The sequence below is a fragment of the Candoia aspera genome, chromosome 3, assembly GCF_035149785.1.
Source record: "Candoia aspera isolate rCanAsp1 chromosome 3, rCanAsp1.hap2, whole genome shotgun sequence".
NCBI classification, from domain to species: domain Eukaryota; kingdom Metazoa; phylum Chordata; class Lepidosauria; order Squamata; family Boidae; genus Candoia; species Candoia aspera.
In genome coordinates this window covers 4,767,351-4,792,612 of record NC_086155.1, presented here as the reverse complement: position 1 = coordinate 4,792,612, position 25,262 = coordinate 4,767,351, and the positions used below count along the sequence as shown (strand labels likewise).

At 41.6% G+C, this 25,262-nt stretch overlaps 1 protein-coding gene across 1 annotated transcript; it reads right to left on the bottom strand.

Annotated features, from left to right (window-relative positions):
• On the bottom strand, positions 1-25,039 carry DNAJC5 (DnaJ heat shock protein family (Hsp40) member C5). The gene is made up of 5 exons (XM_063296882.1): positions 24,874-25,039; positions 11,335-11,452; positions 6,324-6,537; positions 3,905-4,076; positions 1-3,163 (listed from the first exon to the last, which is right to left on the bottom strand). Exons 2-5 carry the CDS (start codon positions 11,439-11,441, stop codon positions 3,060-3,062), a joined length of 597 nt encoding a protein of 198 aa, XP_063152952.1. The 5' UTR covers positions 11,442-11,452; positions 24,874-25,039; the 3' UTR covers positions 1-3,059.
• Between the last annotated feature and the right edge of the window lie 223 nt (positions 25,040-25,262).

Sequence of the window (25,262 nt, the reverse complement as noted above, 5' to 3'; positions counted from 1 at the left end):
GGGGGGGAGGCGAAAAGTTACAATCTAGAGTCCAAATTTTCTTCTGGCCTCAAGCCAAATGATCAATTTTTGCCTTAGAAAATCAAGAGTAAACCTTAGCAAGAGGAACACAACTGATATCACACCTAATAATTAGTGGACTCTGCCACTGTATATACATTTTACTACTAACCCATTCTTTTCATTTCAGATTATGTTAAACAAGATGACGCTTTGGAAATCCATATATACAAGTAAATCAATGAACTCCATTATTAATTGGAGTTAAGCATTTGCTCTGCATGACAGACTTGTTTTGGCAAACCGACAGGTGAAGCTTCGAATTCTGCAAGTGAATTCAGAGTATAATTGAGCTAGCAGGGCAATATCCAACTTGCAGTTTCAAAAATGGGTGGGTTTGAACACCATCCTTCAAATGGTTAAAAATTCAGTTATTTCTAGGTCTGGTAGGGGGAGAGGAAGCCACACAGAAGCATTTAAAAAGAAGCTGCGGAATCAAGGGAAGGGAAAATTCACACACGCAGACAGCGGAACACCAAACGGACAGGACTGACCTACTATTTCAAGTATTATGAGAGACGGAACTGCTGCGTGTTTTTTAAAAAAGCAACCACCTTAAAATAGAAAACCTGCAGAACAGCCCAAAAGTACTCCTAGAGTGAAAGTGTTTGAACACCCAGTAGAAGTTACGACAATATCACACGTGCCGTGACATCCTCACGCACTTGATGCAAATGGCACAACCACCGTCTGTTGCAGGTCCTGGGGATGCTGTGGGTGTACAGCCCAGCCTCAGAGAGTTCAAAGTGAGAAAGAGGTTGGGAGACAAAGAGGGTGGGGAAGTGATGGTGGGGGATCCATGATCAAGGAAGGAGCAGCTTAAAAAAAAGGCTCTGACCGATGCCTTGACTATTATTTATTAACAAACCTAGCATATTCCCTAGCGAGACTGAAGCAGCATCGGACGTCTGAGGAAACCCTGAACCGCCCACTGCCTTGATGCACGCACAGTTTCCATTCCTGGTGGATTCCCCCACGCAACACAGAGCAAAAGTTCCTTAGAAGGGTGGGAAGAGCCCAGCCGGGCTGATCTAGAACAGGAGAGAACAGATCTAAAACTGATCTAGAGCTGATCAGAGAACTGGTCTGGAAGAAAACACTGTCTGCCAAGCGTTTCTCTAGACAGATACATGGAAAAGCAAGTGGTTTTTTTTTTTAATAGCCATATAGACATACAACTCTATCACATACTGCTTCAAATATGTAAAGTACTGCACAGTTAAGTATGGACTTATCGCTCCCATTTTATAAAGGAAGGACTGAGGCAGAGAAAGAAATCAACCAGCCAGATGAATCCAGGGATGGATTCAGGGTTGATCTGGCCACCTCAGATCCCACTCATGCTCTGCCTGCCCAACTGTAATTAATTTCAGTTGGATTCCTGCACTGCAGGTTGGAAAAGGAGGAACTGCAGCTAATTCTAGTTCTAATCAGGATTGTGACCTGCCAGTTCATTATTTGTTCACCCAGTGGCCTCCAGAGGTGTTGGTGCTGCAAATCCCAAAATTCCCAGCCATGAACACTGAGGATGCGGGGGGGGGGGGGGGGGAGGCAAGGCAAGTGACATCTCATGCGTAAGTCTGTCATGGTGCAAAGGACATGAATTATGCCGTTTGCATCACCCCCATGATGCCATGACTGCCACATCACGTATCAGTGGCACAATGTAGATACCATGATGCTTTCATGCACATTATGAGCGACTGGCTCAAATTACATCGATGGAGTGACGTCATCATGGCAGGCTTGACATCACTGCGGGATGTTCCCAGGCAGGAACTGACCACACTGGCTGGTGAATGCTGAGGGTTGCACCTCCAGCATCTACTGATTGGTACCAGTTTAAGGGACCATGAGCTAGATTCTAGAGATTTTTAAAAAAAATTAAGTTAAAAATAAACCTAAGTATACAACTAGAAGACGTAATTTATAAAGTGGACCCAGATTTTTTTTTAAAAAAAGAGTAATTTGAAAACACTATCAGCCCAATGTATATTCAAACAGAAATCTAAAAGTTGCTCTCGACTATTCGCTAACACTTCGCTCAAGTTGGACAGTGAGAACACAACATTTGTAAAAAAAAATGGCAAAGTTTAACTATAAATAGTTTGGGGAATGCTTGTATTTAAACAAGAATAATGTGCATTTTACTTTAAATGCCAAGAGATGATTCAAGTAGCTTCTGGTTTTGTAGTAAAACCACTATTTTGGCCCTCTCCCATACAAGAATGACAAAGCAATCTTCCCAAACGTCATCCCCTCCATGCGCAGTGTGTCACAACTCCCCACCACTGGGGAGAACATCAGGTTGGGCAAGATGCCTATGAAGCGCCGGATGGCTTTGGAGAAGAAACAGAAACAAAATTTCCAGAAAACAGCATTCTTTTCCTAAAAAAACCTCCCTCCCTCACAACATCAGCATTTTTCAAAATAAACTTATTGAGGCAGAGGTCAGGTACAAAAGGGCAGGTGGGGGAAATCAAAAATCTCCGCAGCTCTCAAGTGGAGCAAACTAGCAGAAGGGTGCTTGTAGCTCAACTGTATGGAAGTATGGTGGCTTTGATAAATTTAAGTTCTCTTTGAAAAATGCTCATCATTTCTCACTGGTATTACTGCTTAAAATGCAGAATGTATCCGTCACACTCGTCATGATAAACTCCTTAGTACATTTACAACACAAAAACGTTTATAATGTAAACTTCACACATGCTATTCTTTCTTTAAAAACAGAACAGAAACAACAAAAAAGAAGACTAAAGCTAAACGGATTTAAATTCGGCATGCTACAGTACTTCCATGTCTCATCGAGATACGACACTGAAGGTGACAAAAGATGAAGAGGGGATTACAAAATATTCTCAGCAGGTTGGAAGCTGCCCAGTTAACATGGCAAACACCTCCCTTCCCCATAATCTATTCCTAATGTCCATGATTCTAGTGCTGGATTGGCCATATATTATTTATTCTTATCCATTCGGGCTAATAAGTGCTTCCTTAACTTAGTTGAATCCATCGGTGTGGTAGCTGGGGTGAGAATCTGCCGTGAGCTGAGTCGTCTCTGTGGCCGAGGCTGGCTGGATCACAATTGGGGCGTCGGAGTTCTCTGAAAAATAAAGAGCAACTTTCTGAAAGCTAAAAACCAGGAGGGGTCTGCTAGCACCTTTTCCAACTAACATATTTTATTAAAACGACAAAACCTTTCATGAGCTGTGGCTCCCTTCACCAGAGGGGCTGGACCCATGGGGGATTTAAACTGGGATGGGAGGGGGAATAAGAATGGTGATACGCCATTTACCAGTAAGAAGCAGGGAAACCATTCCTTGAAAGAGCTCTCCCACTTTCTTCTGCCTTGAGGCTGTCGCAACACACCAATGGCGATGCGTGCGGACAGAGAGGGGAGCCAAGGTGACGTCTGAAACGGATTTTTGTGAAGTGGCAATCTCTGCAAGAATCCCTCCCCTCTCAAACTTGGGGTTTAGTACTTTTCCTACAATTTTACATTTAAAAAAAATCATTCCTTGGGTGTCCGTTGGGAGGCGAGAACCAGAGGCGTCCACAGAGAACGGTAAAAAAAAAGGTAAGATGGCGGCTGCAACAATGCGATCAAAGCTCCAGCTGTTTTTAATTAGCATCGCACGCATGCCACTGCGGCCCCCATCTTCCTTATGATAACTTGCAAGGTGGTGGGGCACCTACTGCTAATTAAATGTACTACAGAATTTAATCACTGCACTGTACAAAACGGTCTATATGTTGCACCTCAAGCCACATCACATCGGCTCTTCCCCCTTTTCCGATCCCTGGACGTGTTTCTGGTGGTTCAACTGGAGCGACCATCGCTTACCCCTCTCGTCTGACTGTACTTGGGCCTCCAAGTCTTCTGGAGAGACATAATATTCCGGCTCATCTCCTTCGGGGGGCCTCGGTTTACATTTTCCACAGCAGCAGTTACAGCAACAGCAGAGACAGCAACAACAGTAGCACCCAGTTATGAGCCCGCAGAAGACAAACAGGGCCTGGATAGGGGAGAAGAGAAATGTCCACCTTCCACATGGAGCGGGAGCTCGCCTGGGGAGGTCAAGCTAGAGGAAGAGAGCGACCAAGAGCTTGTGTGTTGAGCTGTGAGCGGTGGAAAGGTCTACTTCTGAAAAACTGCTGGTTGCGTGTCCTAAGAGCTGGCGACTGCTCATGGGGGGTGATCTTCCGCCTTGGCTGTGCTGCTGCAAGATAACCCTTCAGCAACCTCTAGAGTCCTGCATGTTGTACGCTGACCCAAAGGCGTTCAGCTAGTTAACTAAACAGCCAACTCTACAACAGGGCAGCCTTAGAAGACAACTCGGAAGCAGCAGACGGCTACAAAACGTGGTGGCCGGGTTGCAGGTTGAGGAGACCTGGCATTGCAGAACCATGGTCATCTTGTGGTTGCTAACCCAGCCCACCGACAGACCTCCAGATCCATTGCTGGTTATCACCTAGAAGGCTCTCTGCAATTTAGCACTGGGATAGATCGGAAATCACCTTGCTAAAACCAGCTCTGCCTGTCCAGCCTGAATACCAAGGGAGGGCCTGCCGAGGGTCTCCCCACCCTCAAGAAATACTGGACCTGGGGTATGGGCCAGACCACAGGCCTTTTCAGTGACAGCCCTATGAGAACTTGTAAGCAAGCTGAGAAAGAAACGAGAGGAACGCTAGACAGACATAACCGGCGTATCTCATAAACAGAAGTTTCGTCTCCAGGGAAAAAGAGATTAAAAATGTTCAGACACCACCTTAATGAACTCCCTTATAAAAAAGGGCTGGAGGTCCTACCACAGTTTCCAAGGTTCTGTATCTTATCCCTAATTCTTGCACTGAAACTCCTTATCAAAACCTGTGTGATTCTTGCTTCTTCGACCATGCCTTACTGTATGGGGCTGGAAAACTACGTCTGTTTTGGCACACACTTGCCCTAAAGGTACATTTGGGCCCATCCCGCCTCCCCTATCATAAGTCTGTCAAGACCGTCGTAATCCCAACATGCCTGTGGGTCTGAATGATTGTAGGTGACCACTCCTATTGTTATTGTATTAATGCCATTCATACATTAACAATATTGTGTGCTTCTTGTTGGTTTATCTTGCTTTGTGGAACGCTGGCCAGAGTCACAATGGATTGGGGTAAATAAATGAATAAAAAGCATTGACACATTTAAAATATTTCTAAACCTATCACTAGCACTCTTGATCAACCTTTCGGCCATTCTGCCTCTCATTGTATTACCAAAATATACATCTGATCTAATATACCTAAAACTGCACCCCTAAGCACAACACATTTGCCCCCGTTTTATACGAAACAGTGGCTTAGTGACCAGGTATGACCCAGCTCTCTGATGGATTGAGCTCAAATGCTTCTCTCAAGGCAGAGAATCCAGGAGAAAGTTGAAAAGGGATGGATCACTGTGGCTGACTCATCAAAACGGGAAACGTATAAGAGGCTTAAAAGTGGGTGTCATCATATGACTCTCTTGAGTTTTAAAGCTAAGAAACCACCAAACCTTTTTGCCTACTAGATTTAATTGAGTCAGATCTTGTTTAAGCTTTAAGAAGCCCCCCCAAAAGCAATCTAGGATTTTTAGGAAATTGTATAGGAAAGATATTGCTCATGAAACATTCCTGACAGTGAAATGTCTTTTTGACCTCAAATTCGTATCTTACTGTGAAAGATGAAAATGAATCCATTTCAGAAAACTTAAATCATGATTATGATAGACTTTTGAAAACATCAGTGCAAATGCCAGACTTAAAAAAAAAAGATTTTTTAAGGCACAGCCTTGTAAAACTATAAATGGCAACTCACTGTCCTCTGCTACAGCTTCTTTTTTCTTCTCTGGGGGGGGTGGGGGTGTGCATCTAGAAAAATATGATCTCCTATGACATTTATGCACGCTTTAAAGAATGCAAGTCTGCTTCTTGCTTTGGAAATCTTTATTATCCATAGGAAAATTAACCGACACACAAATCATATGTGATTAAACCTTTCTTTAATCACACTGCAGTTAGCATTTTTACAACCCTCAGTAGCTATTAAATTTATAGAGGGGGAGGTGGGACAGGATATAGAGGCCAAGGAAGCTGGTTTGTGGTAGCAAGATGGAAGCCTAAATACTTATCTTCATGGCTTTCTTCCATATAAAAAAGGCTCTTCAATCATTGAAACGAATGAGACAGACATGCTGCTTTAAGAAAAAACTAGTTTCAGAACAGAATCCACTTGGTACGTACCTTGGCCCACCAGCTGGATAACACGAAGTATGTGTTCACATTCTCCTCTCCAAACTGCTCTGCTACATACAGGCCCAAAGAGCCATACTTATCATAAATATTTCTTTTTGTAGCATCAGTCAATATTGCATGTGCATTGTTAATCTCTTTAAATTTATCTGCAGCTTCTGGGTTATCTGGATTCTTATCGGGGTGATATTTTAATGCAAGTTTCCTATGAAAGAAGTAAACCGTGTTTAGAAAAGAAGTGCCTAACAAAGCATTAAATACAGCTGCTGGAGCAGTCACGCGGGAGTTACTCTTTCAACACCTAGAATTCTGAGAAAAATGAAGCAACAGCTCTCTCTTATATACACACACATGCATATCAAACACAAAATGGTAGGGGCGGTCAAACACAGACTTCACACATAGGAAGGAAGAACTTGGTGTTTCTCAGTGCAAGAAGATAGCTGTGTCAGTCTACAGCAGGGTTGCTCAACCTTAGCAACTTTAAGAAGTGTGGACTTCGACTCAAAGAATTCCCCACCCTGCGTGCTAAGGTCGAGTAACACTGGCCTACAGTGTTCACAAATCAGGAAGAGTCTGGTAGCATCTTTTTGGGTTAACAACTTTTACTTTAAAAAAAAGAGTGAAGGGCTGGTTTTGACATTTAAAGTCCTAAACAGCTTAGGACCAGGTTACTTTAAGGAGCACGCTGTCTTCTACATCCCTGCCTGGACCTTCAGATAATCTAATGAGGCCTTCCTTCATGTCCCCCACCAGAGCAGGTGAGGGGGGTCTATACAGAGGAGGAAGCTTTTTCTGTGGCGGTCCCCCATTTTTGGAATTCCCTCCCCAGAGGCTTGACTGACACCCACTTTAGCATCATGAGAGTGCCAGGTGAAAACCTTTCCATTTTCCCATGCTTTTTAACTGGTTTTGAATTGCATTTTAATTCATATTATTTTGCTTATTCTATTTTCCCAGGCTTTTTAACCGGCTTTGAATAGCATTTTAATTCACATTATTTTAGTTGATTCATATTATTTTAGTTTTGAATGATTGCCTTGCAAATGCCTAGTTTATATGGTGTTTTTATTTTGCATTTTCTAGTCTAGTCTAGTCTAGTCTATATATTTGATTCAATTCTTTCCTGTGTGTTTTATTGTAAACCGCAGAGTTTTGGCTATTGGGCAGTTTTAAAAATCTAAATAAATACATGAAATTTATTTATTTATTTATCTATTTATGTCGTGTTGTGTTGGGTCTGCCTTGATTTATGGACTTTTCCTCCCCCATCTCCTGGTTTTCATACTACCTAGACTGACAGAGGTTTGGGAGAACTTAGAAACTCGCACTCTTTGGCCCTCAGTGGGTATTGGCAATCAAGGCATTACTCCACTGGGATACAGGCAGTTTTCATTTAGTGACCACAATTGGGACTGGCAACTCAGTTGTTAAGTGAAGCAGTCACTAAGTGAAACCTCAACTGATCTTACTTCAGCTTTCTTTTGCTTTACAAACCTGCAAAGGTCATAAATGTGAGTGGTTGTAGAGTTACTTTCTCATCACTGCTGTAACTGTGAATGGTTGCTAAACAAGGTCTACTTGTATTTTATTTTTTCCCATGGACCAAAAGGGAGATAGACAGATTTTCATGAAAATGTTTCTGCTGACCTCTAGTGTGCAATTCAGTTCACTGCTGTTCATCAGTTGCACATCCAGTGAACACCCACTAAAGGCTTCGCACTTTTGAAATTCAATTTCCCAATCCAAGGTTGTAAAAAAATCACCAAAAGCTTATTGTTCAAAGGATATATAAAACTTAAGTGTGGCAAACAGGCTGAACTTAAATCTACAGATAAGACACACTGAGCCAAGAAAAGACTCACTGATGAGTTACGGGAATTTAAAATGTGAAGAATCAACAAGACAGATGTAGATTACAATTTTAAGCTATTGTTCTACATACATTAGGTGGCATTTTATGAACCAGAGCCCTGATCTGCTGAATTCTGAAAAAACTGAAGTAACTAAAACCTGGTGATTGGCTCAAAGTCATCTCAAGATACAACCAAAAGTTTTATAGCAAATAGGGCCTTCTGTTAAGAAGACAGGTAAATGTTAAACTGGCATATTCCTAACCAATTGTCAAGTTTCACCCCTTCTTAAGAGAAAATTTCATACCATTGGCATTTTGCTCAACAAATCCTAAGCTGATCAGATAGCTGAGGGGACATTTCCCTCAAGGAATACATCTGCTGTGTGAATCTAAGAAAAAAATGAATTATAAAACTCTGAAAGAAGGTATTCATAAGCATATAATTCATTTCTCCAAAATCTAGTGTTTTAGTGGAAAGAAAGCAGATTACAAACACTATAAAGAGCCACATTGTTTTATTTTTATTCAACTGTGGCGGTGCCCAACTCCGTATCAACTTAAGGAGGCACCAACAGGCACAACAAGGTTTTGGAGTAGCATAGGTATGCTGTCAACACCCCCTTACCTTAAACACAGCTGTGAATCCAGGAAAAGATGCAGCTTCTTTTAGGAGGTGCTGACAGGTGGGGCACAAACACCCATCCCCACTCCAAAGCACCTTTTCTGCTTTGGATTCCAAGTGCTATTAATACAGTTCACCCCTTTTGTAAACATTTCAAATCCTTACCTACGTGATCTTTCTAAGATGAACCAGGAAAGAAAATAAATTGGTATCAACTGATGGGGAGCCTTCCAGACCCAAGAGAATCAATCTGTTTTAACCTTCTCTCTTACATATCCTCTAACACCTGACTGAAATACTGGGGGAGGAGCCCTCGTTGGAGGATGTGCTCCTGAGCATATGCAGAATGCCAGAAGAACAGCAAGTAATTAAGTAGCAGAAGGTGCCATTAAAAAGAAAAGCTGTTCATGGATGCAAAGAATGGGCTTACCCCAGCCATAAATGAACGCCGTTCATTGTATTTGAAGTAAAAGATAATTTATTAAGAAATATGTAGGATAGGAAAGACTAATTTCTGCCTAAGCTGCACCTTGAACAGAAGCACAAGATAGATAGAATGAACCAGGAAGTTCTCTCTTGAACGCAGAGAGACATTTAACCAACAACAGTCCAGATAAGAAACAAACGTGAAGACTTTTCCCATTCACTCTAGTGGCCCAAAAGGCTCATAACTGCAGGGGGATGATCCAGTCTCCAACACAAACTGTCTAACATTTCAAATCCAAACTTTAAAATAACATTTGTCACCAATGGGTCAGCATCCTCGAACAATAGATGATCCCCATCCAGCTTTTAAAAAATACTTTATTCTCGATCAGAGTTAGAGACAGATCTGGAAATATCTGGTACATTTCTAGGAGAGATGCTGCAAACGTATGTTTCACACTGATTAGAAACAGCCGAAGAAAAAAGTGACCCAATCCCCTAATTATATGACTGAAATGAAAAAAAGTTGAAGTAATCAGGATAAATTTTGGCATGGAAACAATAAAAATGCAGACCAGCCCTTGTGCTCAAAACACATCCCTAGATTTGGAATTGTTTGGTTCTGTTTTTTAATTCGTTTTTTGCACGTATGCTTAAACTGATATTAGGGGGAGGAAATCCAAGCAGATTTGGCTTTTTCTTTTTGCTCTAGACCAGCATTTTCCATTCTGGGGCTCTTGGTACCTCTTTACCTCAAGCACAGCTGTGAGTCCAGAAAAATATGCCACTTATGGGGGGAGGGGCAGAACTACTCCAAAGCACCTTTTTTGCTTCAGATTTCAAGTGTTCCACACCCCCATTAAACAACTTGTTTTACAGCAAAAGCTCATTTTAAACTAAGGTAAGTGAAATCTTCAGTTAAAGTTGCAAAGACTTTGGGAAATCACAGTTGATCTATTTTTTGTGGAATCCCTAACCCAAGTAAAGTTGGGGGGCGGGGTGGGATTCCAACTGCCACATGTTCCCAGTGAGAAACAGCTGCTCAGCGCATTTACTGGTCCATTCATCAGCTATCATCACACCAAGTTCTAGAAATTCAGAGATGAGAAATCGTGAGTTGAGCTGGTTGTACCAATAAACATTTGTAACCAACATACTTGTGCACCACTTTGGGATGTTTAAAACTTGAGGAGATACGCAAAGGTTTAAAATGCATTTTAAATCAACACTATCTTCAGAATGTGGTTCCATCCCCTTTCTGTTGTTGTTGTTTATTCGTTCAGTCGCTTCCAACTCTTCGTGACTTCATGGACCAGCCCACGCCAGAGCTTCCTGTCGGTCGTCAACACCCCCAGCTCCCCCAGGGACGAGTCTGTCACCGCTAGAATATCATCCATCCACCTTGCCCTTGGTCAGCCCCTCTTCCTTTTGCCCTCCACTCTCCCTAGCATCAGCACCTTCTCCAGGGTGTCCTGTCTTCTCCTTATGTGGCCAAAGTATTTCAGTTTTGCCTTTAATGTCATTCCCTCAAGTGAGCAGTCTGGCTTTATTTCCTGGAGGATGGACTGGTTTGATCTTCTGGCAGTCCAAGGCACTCTCAGAATTTTCCTCCAACACCACAGTTCAAAAGCATCAATCTTCCTTCTCTCAGCCTTCCTTATGGTCCAGCTCTCGCAGCCATATGTTACTATGGGGAACACCATTGCTTTAACTATGCGGACCTTTGTTGTCAGTGTGATGTCTCTGCTCTTAACTATTTTATCGAGATTGGTCATTGCTCTTCTCCCAAGGATTAAGTGTCTTCTGATTTCCTGACTGCAGTCAGCATCTGCAGTAATCTTCACACCTAGGAATACAAAGTCTTTCACTGCTTCTACGTTTTCTCCCTCTATTTGCCATTTATCAATCAAGCTGGTTGCCATAATCTTGGTTTTTTTGAGGTTTAGCTGCAAGCCAGCTTTTGCACTTTCTCACAAACAGAGTGTTGTTGTTTATTCGTCCAGTCGCTTCCGACTCTTCATGACTTCATGGACCAGCCCGCGCCAGAGCTTCCTGTCTGTCGTCAACACCCCCAGCTCCCCCAGGGTCCATCCCCTTACCTGTATGATTTCTTAATATCATCTGACGTGGCATTCTTGTCCAGCCCTAGAACCTGATATAGGGACTCTCCAGACGTGGATAACGAACGCTGCCTCTGGTCTCCCATCCTGAGCTACCCTGGCATGGAGAAAAATATTCAAAACGTTACATAAAATTGGTATCCAATCTCCATAAAACTAGCATTCTGCAATATGCAGTGCTGAATTTGGATTAAGAATGGCCAGACCTCCCAACCCTGTGCAGCCATGAAGTTCATTTGGAAGTCACCCAGGATCTTCTTACCGCCTGACCAACCCCATCAGAACAGGGACAGGATCGATCCCATGTATTCTGACTATAGCTGCATGAAGGAAGGACATGCTTCTACATCATGAAATTGATACGCTTAATCTTAAGCACTCATCCCTTTTTTCACAGGAAATTTTTTAAAGCACAGTCTTAAATGATGAACGTTATTTCTGTGACCTCGATAAATGTGAATTTGTTACAATCCATTTGTTCACTTCTAGCCACTGACTTCTCATCAAGGTTTCCCATATACACTCAGCTAGTTTGCACCAGCAACATTTATTTATTTTGAGTTCAAAGCATTTATACCCCAATTTTCAGCCTGAAAGACTCTTATGCAGAAAGAAAAGGTGACAGGCAGGGGAAGGAAAACTTTGAAAGCCACCATGTCATACATCACATATTTTTCTAGCAGCCAGCTATGGCCAAAATGGGCTGCTCGGAAAAGCGCAGAAGACCCCATCATCACTGGAGCACAAAGGTCTGGTGTTTCTTCCCCCAGGGACAACCCAATGATTTCCGTGAAGACAACCTGGCCTGCTCAGCAAGCCACAATAACAGGGAACACAGAGGGCAACCCTGAGGGTCCCTTCCTCATAGCTCACATCACTCCCTTCTGGTGAAAAATTGTTGAGAAACAGAGGTGACAATTTCCTGTTTTCCCCATGGAGGGAAAGAAGAAAAAGCCATGTGAGTCGTCTTTTTAGACTTATCGCATTGAGAAACCAAAAGGACTGATGCCCGCCCACTGACCCAGCCCCACTTGGAAATACCAGCTCATCCCACTTCAGAAATGTCACTGCGATCTTTGGTTGCTCCTCAATAATACTAAAGTGCAATGCTCGACCACTAAAGGCTGCTCTGTCCTGTTCTAGACCAACCAGCTTGGACGCTGGATGGCAGCCAAGGTGTCCCCAAACCATTCACAAACTTCTTGCAACAGCAACTTCCCATTTTCAAACCTTTTGACAGCGTGATCAAGACACACACACACACACACACGCGTCCCTCACCATGGAAGGCATTTCTGGCCTTGACTGCCTACCAATTGCCCTCAGCAACAAGTCCATCTCCAAGCTTTGTGAATAAGCACAAGACAGGCTCCTGCAAAAGTGTTGACTAGTTTTTGTGTGCTTGACGAAGAGAGGTCAAGTGCACTGTTCCTACTGCAAAGACCCCCTGAATTTCTGGACCAAGCCCACTGGAGGAGTTATTTTTTTGGTGGGGTAACCCTTGTTTTCTGCCTTCCATTCCTCCTCCTCCTCCTCCTCCAGGTGGCTCAAATCATAAGCAAGGAATGGGGGAGATGGGCACTGGCAAAATCTGAAAAATAAATAAATAAAATAAATAAATTTACCTGTCTCAATGGTGGCTATGCTAGTGTTTAGAGCAGTGTTTCTCGACCTTGGCAACTTGAAGATGTGTGGACTTCAACTCCCAGAATTCCCCAGCCAGCCTGACAACCATTACCTCTTAGTGCCCAGTACTGAATTCCTTCCATTCACTGCATTTTCCATGAAGTATTTGCCTCTCCGCTTAGACCTGTGGCTTTTCCACTGCAGCTCTCTGTACTATGAGGGTCAACATCTGTCCAAATGACTCATGGCCGCCGCCTCCTCCTCCTCCTCCTCTTCCACCCATCACTCTTTATCTTAAGACTACATTTTCAACAAGCATCTCAACTGCTAAAGCTCGTCTTGACAAAAGTCCTTCCACATCTGCAAGTCACCCCATTTCCTTCATTTTAAGCTCCCCCCTCCCCCCCAGCCCTGCCGTTAACTGCACTGCAGAGTGTGAGTTAGCCAGGCTTGCATGCCACGTGGCAAAGGCAAAAGGTCCACAATTTTCTATAACACAAAATCAAAATGATGCTCTGGGTTAATCAAGGTTTCTTTTTCCTTCAAACAGCATTAAGGGTTAACATTTGTTTTCCAGACTCAGCATTTCTTTTCCTATTTGGTTCCTACATAGCCAAGGAAGGGACAGTTCAATTTTAGTTCGCAGAATAATGTCCTAGCAAGAAGTAACTCTGAATCCAGAGTAATGTTACAAGGCAATTGCTTAAAATCTAGAATACAAACCTTCAGAGCAAGCCAAGTTCCTGCTGAACACAAACCTGAAAAGCCTCCCAACCATGTGCTGAGTACCTTACACTGCATTTTAAGAATCATTCCAGATGCCTACATTAAATGACAGCCAAAACAGACATCCAATTTTTAAGCTTTCTTGATCTACGTAGTTAAAGGACATAGTTAAGCTCTCAAATATTATTCATGATGTCAAGAAAGAGAAGTTGCTTCAAATGGGAGGAAGTACCGAGTTTCTCTGGCCTAAAATTAAGCTTAGACTTTGCAAAAGCTGTTCAACACTCCTGCTTCTCCTAGACAGCTGCGTAGCAGTGTGTGTCTCCAAGTGATGCAGGGACATCATCAGACTGGGTAACAGATAATGGGGAGAGTTCACTATGTATCTCACACCTTCAAGCCCAACAGTCCAGCACTGCATTATTGTACCGATCATCAGAGGATTCCCCACAACTCAAAAATAATGAGAAACCTAGGAACAGCTTTGTAGAGGGGAACTTCTTTTCACCGTTTCCCTCTGGGCATGGGGTTTTCCAACTTCAGCTGTACAGTTCTCTAAAACTGAAGGGCTAATATTGAAAGTTTTTTTTAAAAAAAGAATATATTTATTTATTCAATTTGTATAGCTGCCCATCTCAAGTATGTGAGACTGCGCTGCTCACAACCATGAACAAATATCAACAACCCCCCAACAAAATATAACAAAAACAAAACATATAAAACCATCTTAAAAGCCATCTTAAAAATGTAACACGTCAAAAAGCCAGTTTACCCAAAACATTAAAATCATTCAGTGTAACTACTGAATAGGCTCCATATCACATCACAACTGGATCCCCAAGCCCAATGGCAAAGCCATGTCTTGAGGGCTTTTTGAAAGGCCAGTAAAGTTGGGGCCAATCTAATCTCCAGGGGGATGATGTTCCAAAAGATGGTTGCTATGGTGGAGAAGGCTCTCTTCCTGGGACCTGTCAGATGACACTCCTTAACAGATGCGACCTGCAACATGCTTCTCCTGTCAGATTATTATGTACCATCAAGTCAGCATTGACTCTTAGTGACCACATAGATTTTCTCTGGGAGGATGTGTCCCCATCCTAGTCTTTCAGATCTTCCAATGGTGCATCCATAACCACTGCAATTGAGTCCATCCGCCTTGTTGCTGGTCATTTTCTTCTTCTCTTTCCTTCCAACTCTCCCAGCATTATAGCCTGGTCATTGTGCCTTAAGTAAGAACTCTGAATTGATTTGTTCTAGGATCTATTTGTTTTTTTCTTGGTTGTCCATGGTATTCTCAGGAGTCTTCTCAAACACCAAAATTCAGAAGCGCCAATATCTTTCTATCCAGCTTCTTCAAAGTCCAACTTTTGCTTCCATAGTATGTCCCAGGGAGTACCACTGCCTGCAAGAATCTGATCTTTGTAGGTATTGAAATTATCAGATATCAGATGCAGCACATTTTAGCAGATGGAGAACAAACACCAGTGAGTCTTCACTGATCTCTCTTCCCTACCCCTTCTCCAGAATGGTCACCAAAAAATTAGAAGGTTCCACTTCCATTTCAGTAGTAGGGCGTCATCTGAATCTAAACTGTAGCCAAGTGTTGTGACCATCAGATCTGAAGTTACCTGAAGCAAGTCAGCTTCATAAACTATGATGTAAACTGACAAGTATCAATTAACTCAAAGCTAATCATAGTTCGTCTAGATTTCCAAACTCAAAAGCTTATATCAATTTCACAGCAAACCAAGCTACGTAAGATGGTGCCAAATTTATGCCTCTTTAAATAAACAAAAGCAGGACCTCAAAATTCTTGGAAGCTGTCCTTTTGTTCAGGCTAACCCTTTTATGAAGAGTGAACCAACAACTGAACAAGGAGTAAGACAGTATTTTTTTCCAAAGTGTCCTGCTTGTATTTTAGGTCCCAAATGCATTTGAATTGTGTTTTTATTTAAACATTTTATGTAACTTTTAAATAGGGTCCAATCAAAAAGTAGCACATAGTAAAGGAGAGACCACTCCTCTAACCTCACGGAAATTCAAAGATTAAAATCAGGATGTGAAAAGGGGGTGGCTGAGAAAAACACACCTGCCATGTCAAATTCAACTTATATACACTGATTATGTACCATTAAGTCATTGTTAATGCTTAACGACCACACAGATAGATTTTCTCCATGACAATCTGTCCCTAAGCTGGTCTTTCAGGTCCTTCTAACCTGGTCTTTCAGGATACCCATCACCGCTGTAACTGAGTCCACCCACCTTGCTGCTGGTTGCTGGTATGTGTAGCGCGTGAGCATATAATTAACTTCAATTGAAGAAAGACCTTGAACTTGATTCTCCCTTCTGTCCAAATGTTTAAAGTTCCACACTACACAGTTTCTGTTTCTAACCAAGCTAGATCACCATCTGTCATTATTTAGCAGCAAATGCTCTGAGAGAAGACACACTGCCAGCTATTTTTGGATTAGGTCATTGCAGCTAGCTATGCTAGATTAAACAGGCTGATGGAAAAAGTATTTTTAAAGCCCTCGGATCTCAGCCAGCTTAACTCTGTGTCTTCTGTGCGGGGAGGGGGGGAGGGTCTCCTTCCAAGACAACAATAGCTAAAGAGACAAAGAACAACAGTTTTCTCAACTGATTTTCAAAATTGGTTCTTCAAAAATGATTGGGCACCTGATAACCCAGAGACAAATAAGCAGATGATGCTCCAATTCTAGGTAAGGCAGCATCAACCTACATAAAGAAAACTCAAAATATGCCTTTTAAGGACATGTGAGACCAAAGGTAGCAGAAAGCTTCTTGCAAGTCCTTTTCTCAATCCAGTTAAAATATGAGGCAAAGGACATGCCCAACATGGAAGAAAGCTCTTTTTAACACTAATTTTCACTTAAAAATCAATCTGCATTTTGTTGAGCCAGTTTTCTTGGCAACAGTACAGCAGAAGCCCGCCTTCTTCCAGGATGATGTTTCATCTTCCCACTCTAATCTACAGCCCTGGAATTTCCTGGGATCTCCCACCCATGTATTTCTGGGCAACTATGTGCAAGGCATGTGGAGAAGAAGGTGGCGTTACTTAAAAGAGCTTTGTCTCAAGTCCCAAGAGTCAAACTCTGCAATGATCCAACACCTTGTTAATGTAACATTAACAACATCTTAATGTTTATTCAAAACCATTTGAAGTTTAAAGATCCATTCTTTTTGTTGCACTGACAAATGTATCACTAATATTTGTATTATTATATGTAAAGCTGCATGTATTTTAAAAGGTTCCTGAAAAAGCATGATTTGCATATGTTAAGCAGAGGGACAGCAATATTTTTTAGAAGACACGTTTCTAGCTCTCAGGTAGAAAGTAATTCAGTTCAGTTTGTTTGTTTGTGGTTCAAGACCAATCACAACAATACATCGAATTCTGCATTCTTAGGGCAACAGAGAAGTTGATATGTTTACAATGCAGGTAGAGCTAATATTAAGTGATAAGTTACTACCAAGAATGTGTTTTGTGCCAGATAGAACAAGGAAGAGAGAAGATCATTACTTAGAGGGGCCTGACTATAGATAGAAGAGAGGAAACAGACTTGAGCATTTCCCCAGTTTTATTTACCTTGATGAAAGGAAAGTAGTTCAGTTCAGTTTGTTTGTTTGTGGTTCAAGACCAATCATAACAATACATCAAATTCTGCATTCATGCATATATCCAACTCCACCCCACCCATATCTATATGTTACAAGATAGGCCTGAAACAGTTAATAGTGTAAAGAAGGCACCAAACAATTTCTATGAACCATAGCTATTGAGAGAAATTTTGCAAACTTTTTGGAGTCATGGGAAACTGGTTGCATGGAAGTGGAGTGGTAACTTCATGATCGTAAGATCTGTTAATTTTTCCGACAGTTGGTAATATGGGTTCACCACTGAGTGGGGAATTGCTTTAGTCAGAGGAGAGAAGCAGAGACAGAGCAACAGGTCAGCCTGGCTGAAATACCGATGGGGATGAAAAGAGATGAACTTGAGGCAGAGGAAACAGTGAAATATTCATCAGCATAACTGTTGAAGTCCCCAAGGATAAAGACAGACGAAGAAGAGGTGAGGAAAGAACAAGATGAAGAGAAGCTCAGCATCTGCATTGTTGCTGGGCAACAGTGGACATCAGAGGGCATAAAAGAGAGAAGCAGTGTCTCAAAGGCTGAAACAAGTGATTTTGTTGTTGTTTATTCGTTTAGTCGCTTCCGACTCTTCGTGACTTCCTGGACTAGCCCACGCCAGAGCTTCCTGTCGGTCGTCAACACCCCCAGCTCCCTCAGGGATGAGTCCGTCACCTCTAGAATATCATCCATCCATCTTGCCCTTGGTCGGCCCCTCTTCCTTTTGCCCTCCACTCTTCCTAGCATCAACATCTTCTCCAGGGTGTCCTGTCTTCTCATTGTGTGGCCAAAGTATTTCAGTTTTGCCTTTAATATCATTCCCTCAAGTGAGCAGTCTGGCTTGATTTCCTGGAGTATGGACTGGTTTGATCTTCTGGCAGTCCAAGGCACTCTCAGAATTTTCCTCCAACACCACAGTTCAAAAGCATCGATCTTCCTTCTCTCAGCCTTCCTTATGGTCCAGCTCTCGCAGCCATATGTTACTACGGGGAACACCATTGCTTTAACTAGAAACAAGTGATAGGCAAGGAAAATAATACATAAGGCAGTGCCTGAAAGTTTAAGTCTCAGCAAGCGGCACCAGAATGACCTTCTCTGGGCTGCAAAGCGAGCAGGACAAGGACTTGGATGAGAGGCCACCAGAAAAAACAACACGGTAGGCTAGACTGCAGGCTAACAAATTATCTGGGAAGCCAATCTTCTGTAAGACAAATGCCAGACAATGAAAGAAGCACAAGAAAAGGTGGTTATGCAATGGAAGAAACTTACTGATACAAGAATTTTATTCCAGAAGGACGAACCAAAGAAATAAAACACAAAACCAAGCAGGGAAAAGAGAGAAGAACCAGAGGTGGCAGCTTAATGTCCATAATGGAGAGGATCCTGATAGAAGAAGATGGCATAATGGGAAGTGGTTAATCTGTAGAATTTATTCAGGATTTCCACTTAGTGGAAAACAAATCTGTGACAGGACAGTGCTGACTTGACTGTCACATTCCCCAAATTCCAAATTTGGCATAAAGGAGACAACTTTATAGAAACCAAAATGCTCACCCAGTGATCATCAAGACAACTAAGCTTTGTAAAAGAGTCCCTCTTTTGGGGGAGATGGGAGGTAACAAAATTTGAATAACAAATAAATAAAAATAAATAGAAGCTGTGAGTGATTCTGGAAGAAAATACTAGAGTAACAGATACGTCTTCCTTAGTAATAAGATCATATTTCAAAGAGAGGGAAGCATATATCAACAATCTTCAAGGAAGATAACATAAACAATGGGCTTAAACTATATGAAAGAGTCATTGTACACGAGATGGGTGGCAGAGAAATTTGACAAATCAATCAATCAATCAAAACTATATAAAAGTTGAACGTGAGTGGAGAAAACCACGTAAGAATTCAGCAGTAAAATAAGCTGAAGTCATGTCCTTCCCTAGAGCCTCGTGGGGTGCAGAGGGGTGGGCGGCAGAATTGCAACCAAAACTCTCCCCACAACCTGGGTTCTATCCCAGCGGAAGCTGGATTCTCGGGTGGCCGGCTCAGGTCAACTCAGCCTTCCATCCTTCCAAGGTCGGTAAAATGAGTACTAAGCTTGCTGGGGAAGGTGACAACTGGGGAAGGCAATGGCAAACCACCCCGCTCTATAGTCTGCCAAGAAAACGTCGCGAAAGCGGCATTCCCCCAAAGGGTCAGACATGACTCGGTGCTCGCACAGGGGACCTTTCACCTTCCACATGTCCTTCCCTGTAAGAAAATATTACATATTACACAGATTTATGTTAAATGTCACTCAACCATATATCTAATTGAGATTTTTACCACAGGCCTTTCAAGTAACATATAAACCAGTAACTGATTTTGAGCAAAATATCTTTTGTTCAAAAATGGATATTAGAAAGCATGTGTTGAATAATTCTTCTTGTTCAATCATTGTCACTTCTAACTCTTCACAACCCAACGGACATCACTTTGCCAGGACTGTTTGTCAGTAACTGCTTCTTTGACTTCTTGTACGCTCCTGTTGTATCACTGGTATTTTCTATTAACTTATTCTCCAGTGACACTTGTCTTCCCACTATCTGGCCAAAATATTAACCTTTATTTTCTTTCTTAGGGCTTCCAACAAGCAGCTTGGTTTTACCTCATCCTGTATTAAATGATACATTATTCCTGTGGTCAACCATTTTCTCTAGCACCACAATTCAAAGGTCTCATTTTTGCTTTCTTCAGCCTTTCTGACATTCCAGCATTCACATCCATGTTACAACTGGGGAAAAACCATGGCCTTGACAATGCTCGACTCTTAAAAGATGCATTCATGCAATTTTCCTGGCATGATACAGAAGCAGTTCCCCATGCCTTCTTCTGGCATTCAAGGAAGAAACCATCCCCTAATTAAGGAACATCAAGGAAGAATGACACCACACTCCAACCAAGACTGGCCAGGCATATATAACCAGCAAACTCTACTCTTTGCTGCACTTACCCTAACCTGGTAAAGAAACACTTCTAGGAAAACAAACAAGCTCAGAGAACATCAAGAATGCAACAGAGAGATGACTATCAGCTGCATTATGTACACACAGCCCATTTGTGGATAAAGGAAGTAGTTGAAAGTGATATTCAAAGTATCTCTGACCATATTTCTCAAACCAGCAACTTACCCTGCTAAAACAGGCCTTGTCACCACCCTATTCACCCCAAAGCAAATTCGCTTCCCCTTTGCTTCCAAATACAGCCTAAGTCAAATATGAGATAGCTATTACCTCTTGAAACTAAAACCAGATAGACCACTCTCTCACCACAAGGGGGAATAAAAACTCCACAAGCCAGGAGCAAGGTTGGTTTAACAACCTGAAAACAGATTAAAAAGGAAGTGGCACAGATACAAGACAAACATCATGTGACCGGGATATACTGGGTTAAATGCAGTATGTTTGATCTTGATTTTTTTCCTCTTCACTGTCGTCTCTAGCTGCTATTGTGGTGACTGATCTTTTAATGTTAAAGGTGCATCGGAAGGCTGAGAAAGGGGCCTACATATGGAAAGAAAACCCAGAATGCCAACAATAACACTCAGGGGTGCCTTGTTTGATTTCCCAGCGTTCGTACAAAGAGGTGATCATACACAGTCCTCTAAATCTTATCTACTGTGACAGATTCAGCGACTGGGTCCGTGCATTATACTAAGTCATGATTTGATTTGGTGCAATGCCTGAACTTGATGAACCATGGTTAAGACCAACCATGACTTAGTGCAATGTATAGACCAGGCCCCACAAGGCTTAACTTGCTATACGTCAACAGCTGCAAAGAGAAAACGACTGAAATGTCTACTGTTAGTCTGGTATCCTTGAGAATAACATAACTGATTTGTATTATAGTAGGCAGAAATGTAGAGAATAGTAGTAGGAAGGGAATAATTAAATGTTACCTTTTGCGGGGGGAAAACATTCAGGAAGTTGGTATGATTTTTCTTCTTTATTTTAATATAAGGGGGGAGTAACTGTACTTAACGATTTTTATAATGTGCTAAAGTGGAATGATTTATAGAAATAATGTGGTTTTGGTTTAATACAGAGTAAGCGATTGATTATGGAAATTCTTGTATGTCCTTGCTGTTGAAAGTCGGAAGTCACTTCTGTCATTTCAAAAAAAAAAAATTATCTTGTGCTTTCACACCTTTTTAGTTCTTTTTTTTTTGCTTTTTTGCAGTTTTTTGTTTTTTCGCAGCTTTTATCTTTGTCTTGAAACTTAATACAATTCTTTTTTTAAAAAAAGAGAGAGAAGAACATAACACTGCACAAAGACATCCAGATCTGTCAAGTCAAAGCTTCATAAATGGAAACAGGAGTTTCTGAAAATCAGAATGGGAACATTCAGAGCTTTCAGGGGTTCTTTTTTGACAAGAGTTCATCATGGTATCATCAGAGCTACGTATTTGACCGCAGACCACGACTGGGATCATGGGTCTCAGCTATTACTTGCAAAGTAATTTCCAGTAGCCAAGCTTTGGATAGGACCCAGGGAGAAAGCTGAAGCTATTATTTTTCCACTGTCTTTTCCTTCTCTCCCACTACACATCATTCCACTTTCATTCTGCTTCTGGATTTCCAGGATGACATTCTCAAAGAAGTTAGAAGCAGGGTTACTCTAACCTGAAGGCAAAAATGCTCACCAAAATGAAATGAAATGAAATGCCAAGAAGTGTCTAGGGTAGTCTAGGGTAGCCAAAACTCAGAAGACTGGTAGCACTTTTTCTAACTAGTAAGTTTTATTAAAAGGCACCAGCTTTCATGTGATGCAACTGCCTTCCTCAGATGCATGGAGTGGCTGGACTGGTGTTGGATTTAAACTGGGTACCTTTATTGTAATGTCAGTGTCAGACGGGGTGATTGTTGAACCCACATACAGCAAAATATTTCCTGCTATCTCAAAAGTTTTTAACACATTGCATTTGTTAATGGGTAAGGCACTCTGTCTCACATGTAACCTGCATTTGCATATCCAACCTGTCTTCCCCTCCCTCCCCTCCCCCACTTCTCAATTTAAATCCTCTATCAGTCTAGCCTTTCCATGCATCTGAGCTGCAGCTCACAAAAGCTTTTGCCTTTCATAATATTTTTTTAGTTGGGAATGGTTCCATCAGATTCCTGCTTTTGGGGGGGAGGTGGCTAATGAGTAAATTTACGTGCCCTGATTTTATATGCGAGGCAACAAATGAGCTTGGAATTTTTAGGCAGGACTAACATTCTGTACCTTAAATTCGGGTGGCATGCTGCACACTCATCCTCCATCTGTTATGGGTTCTAGCCAAAGAGAATTCCCTGAAAGTGCTGGTGCCCAAAGATTACAAAGAAATATAATCTCCTAGATTAAACAGCCTGTCTACAAACCAGTATGATTCAACAAAAGCCCTAACCTTGCTTCATCACATCCATGCTTTTCATGGCATTTATCCAATGTTTAAATGATAGCATAACATGCTTAATTCAGGTCTGAAATCCCCAATGTGGTTCCCACAGGTGCCATTCTTCAAGCAGAAGCTCCCTTCATGTCCATCTGGATCTCTGCCCCACCTGAATTTTTATTTTTAGACTGTTTTTCTTTTGAAAATTGCGGGGATGGGGGCTGCAACATGGTGTTCTACTTGGAAGCGTGCCTATTTGCCCAGAAAAAAAATGACAAAATCAAACTGAGATGGAGCTGAAGGCATCATGGGAGGGTAACAGTGTGGTGCAGAATATGCTCTGAGTTTGAAAGAGGTAACAATGCACTCAAAGTGAGCTTAATCCCCAGTTATTACACCCTTGCACTCTTCCTAAGGGCACTGAGGAAGTTGTTTCCGACTGCTTCTTTCTAGATGTTTCTTCAACCTCCCAATCTAGCCAACAGCTTGGGTGGATTCTCAGGTGAACCTCCATCCAACAGAGCTGAACCTGTTTGCATCTGGGTGTGAATGGTCACCCCCACAACAACAACTGTTTTGTAAGTAACATGTTTTCCAAATTCCCAATATATCCAATGGCTCAAAAAATGTTGGCAAAACCATGTTTAGAAGAACACACAGAAAATATTATCACCTCACGGTCCCTCACTTGAGCATGTCTTAGAGATAAACAGGCAAAAGACCAAATCATTTAGAAGAAAGCAAATATAGTTAAGATGAAACATGGTAGATTGCTTAGTCAATCTTGTCCATGTCACCTTAATACTGACTTTTCAGTCTACAATGCCACCCTTCCTTTGTGCAATTAATTAATAGCATGAACAGTCCAGTATTCATTTTTAAAGCTGGTAATGCATTTAGTTTTCCCTACCCTACAAATCTAACCATTATGTTTTATTGGATGGTTAAACCATTAATACTTCAAATACTAGGAAAAACAAAAACTCCCTTCTAGATTCTGCAAATAAGCAGAATATACATTCCATAGAGATTGCATCAGCAACCACATTCTTTTTCACTCTTTTGTTATTTTTAACTTTTAAAATCTAACTATCTAATATAGGTTTTTGAAGTGATTTTTTTCAGCCATCGCTACTGCTCTGTTATGGCTGATATCTTTAGGGCAGTAGAAATACATTTCCTTCCCTGAGATTTTGAATTTGGGGCAACCTACAGAGTTAAACAAAATAAGGACTGCCTCATCTTTCAGTTGACACACTGGAGCAGAAAAACAGAACGATATACATGGATTTTTTTTTAGATACTATCCTTTAATAATATGACTGAAAACTATACTGCCAATATTGCCAATATTTATGCAGATTCATCTGCCTTATTCTAATTAAGAATAGCACTTTGCAATTTTGCGCGTTTCAAGCTTTATGTATGGAAGGACTCTGGTAGCACCTTTTTAAGTCTAGTGAATGTTATTAAAAGCCGTAACTTTGTGAGCTTCAGATCACTTCATCAGAGGCGAGCAAGAAGTGAAGAGAATTTATTAGCTTGAAAAGATGCTACCAGACTGTTCTGACTACCACAGACTAACATGGCTCTCCTCCTACAATGTCCATACATGGATCATCTTTTTTTTTTTTTTTAAACTAACCAATACAACCATTAGGCAGTCTTTTTGATTACAGACTCTCCTTCAGCATAACATACTAACTCCCACATGAGATATTTACTTTATAGTACCAGGCCACTGATTGGTTGTTAGCTTCCTCACCAGGATCAGACCACTGCAGTGCAAATATATCAGCCAGGAACAATTGTGTCAATACTTGTTAAATAAGTAATAGTTATTTGTCTTTGCAATCCGGAGTTCTGTGCATTTTCGTTCAGGCCTTTAAGCTGCTTTTCTTCCTTCGTTTAAAGAGGCAGTCTTGGCAACAGATGATACCTAGAAAATATTCTGACCCTTTGTTTCTAACATCGCCCACAAAGCGATGCTGCAGACTCCCAACCAGATGCATTTCAAGAATCAAGTCATGCATTCTCTTGCTGCCGTATCATCTGCCTGAGAGCTATTTGCAAGCCCTGAAAAAGATAAAGAACTTTCACTTACTGAAACAAATCTGTCCTTGTGAAACAAGGCAAAACAGATCCTAGATGCGGGATCCTGGAGCAAAGCCTTCGCAGTTCTGGAAGCAAGATTCTCCTAAGGACAGAACAAAAGGGAGTCTGTTATATTTCCGATCACTCCCAACGTCTGTCATAGTGCTAAACTATTTTGTGCTAACAGCAATTCGGGCTAGCACCATCAGTGGATGCAGACTGCAAGTAAGAGGAACTGGAATTCCATGACAGTACTAAAAATGTATACCATCGAAGGTAACACTCATAAACCCACAAAGTAATTTTATGATGAAATTTAGAATGCAGTGAAGCTTCATGCATTGTCACATGCCACCGTGGAAGATAACGTGAACAGAGCCAGGGGTGTGAACGTTTTCG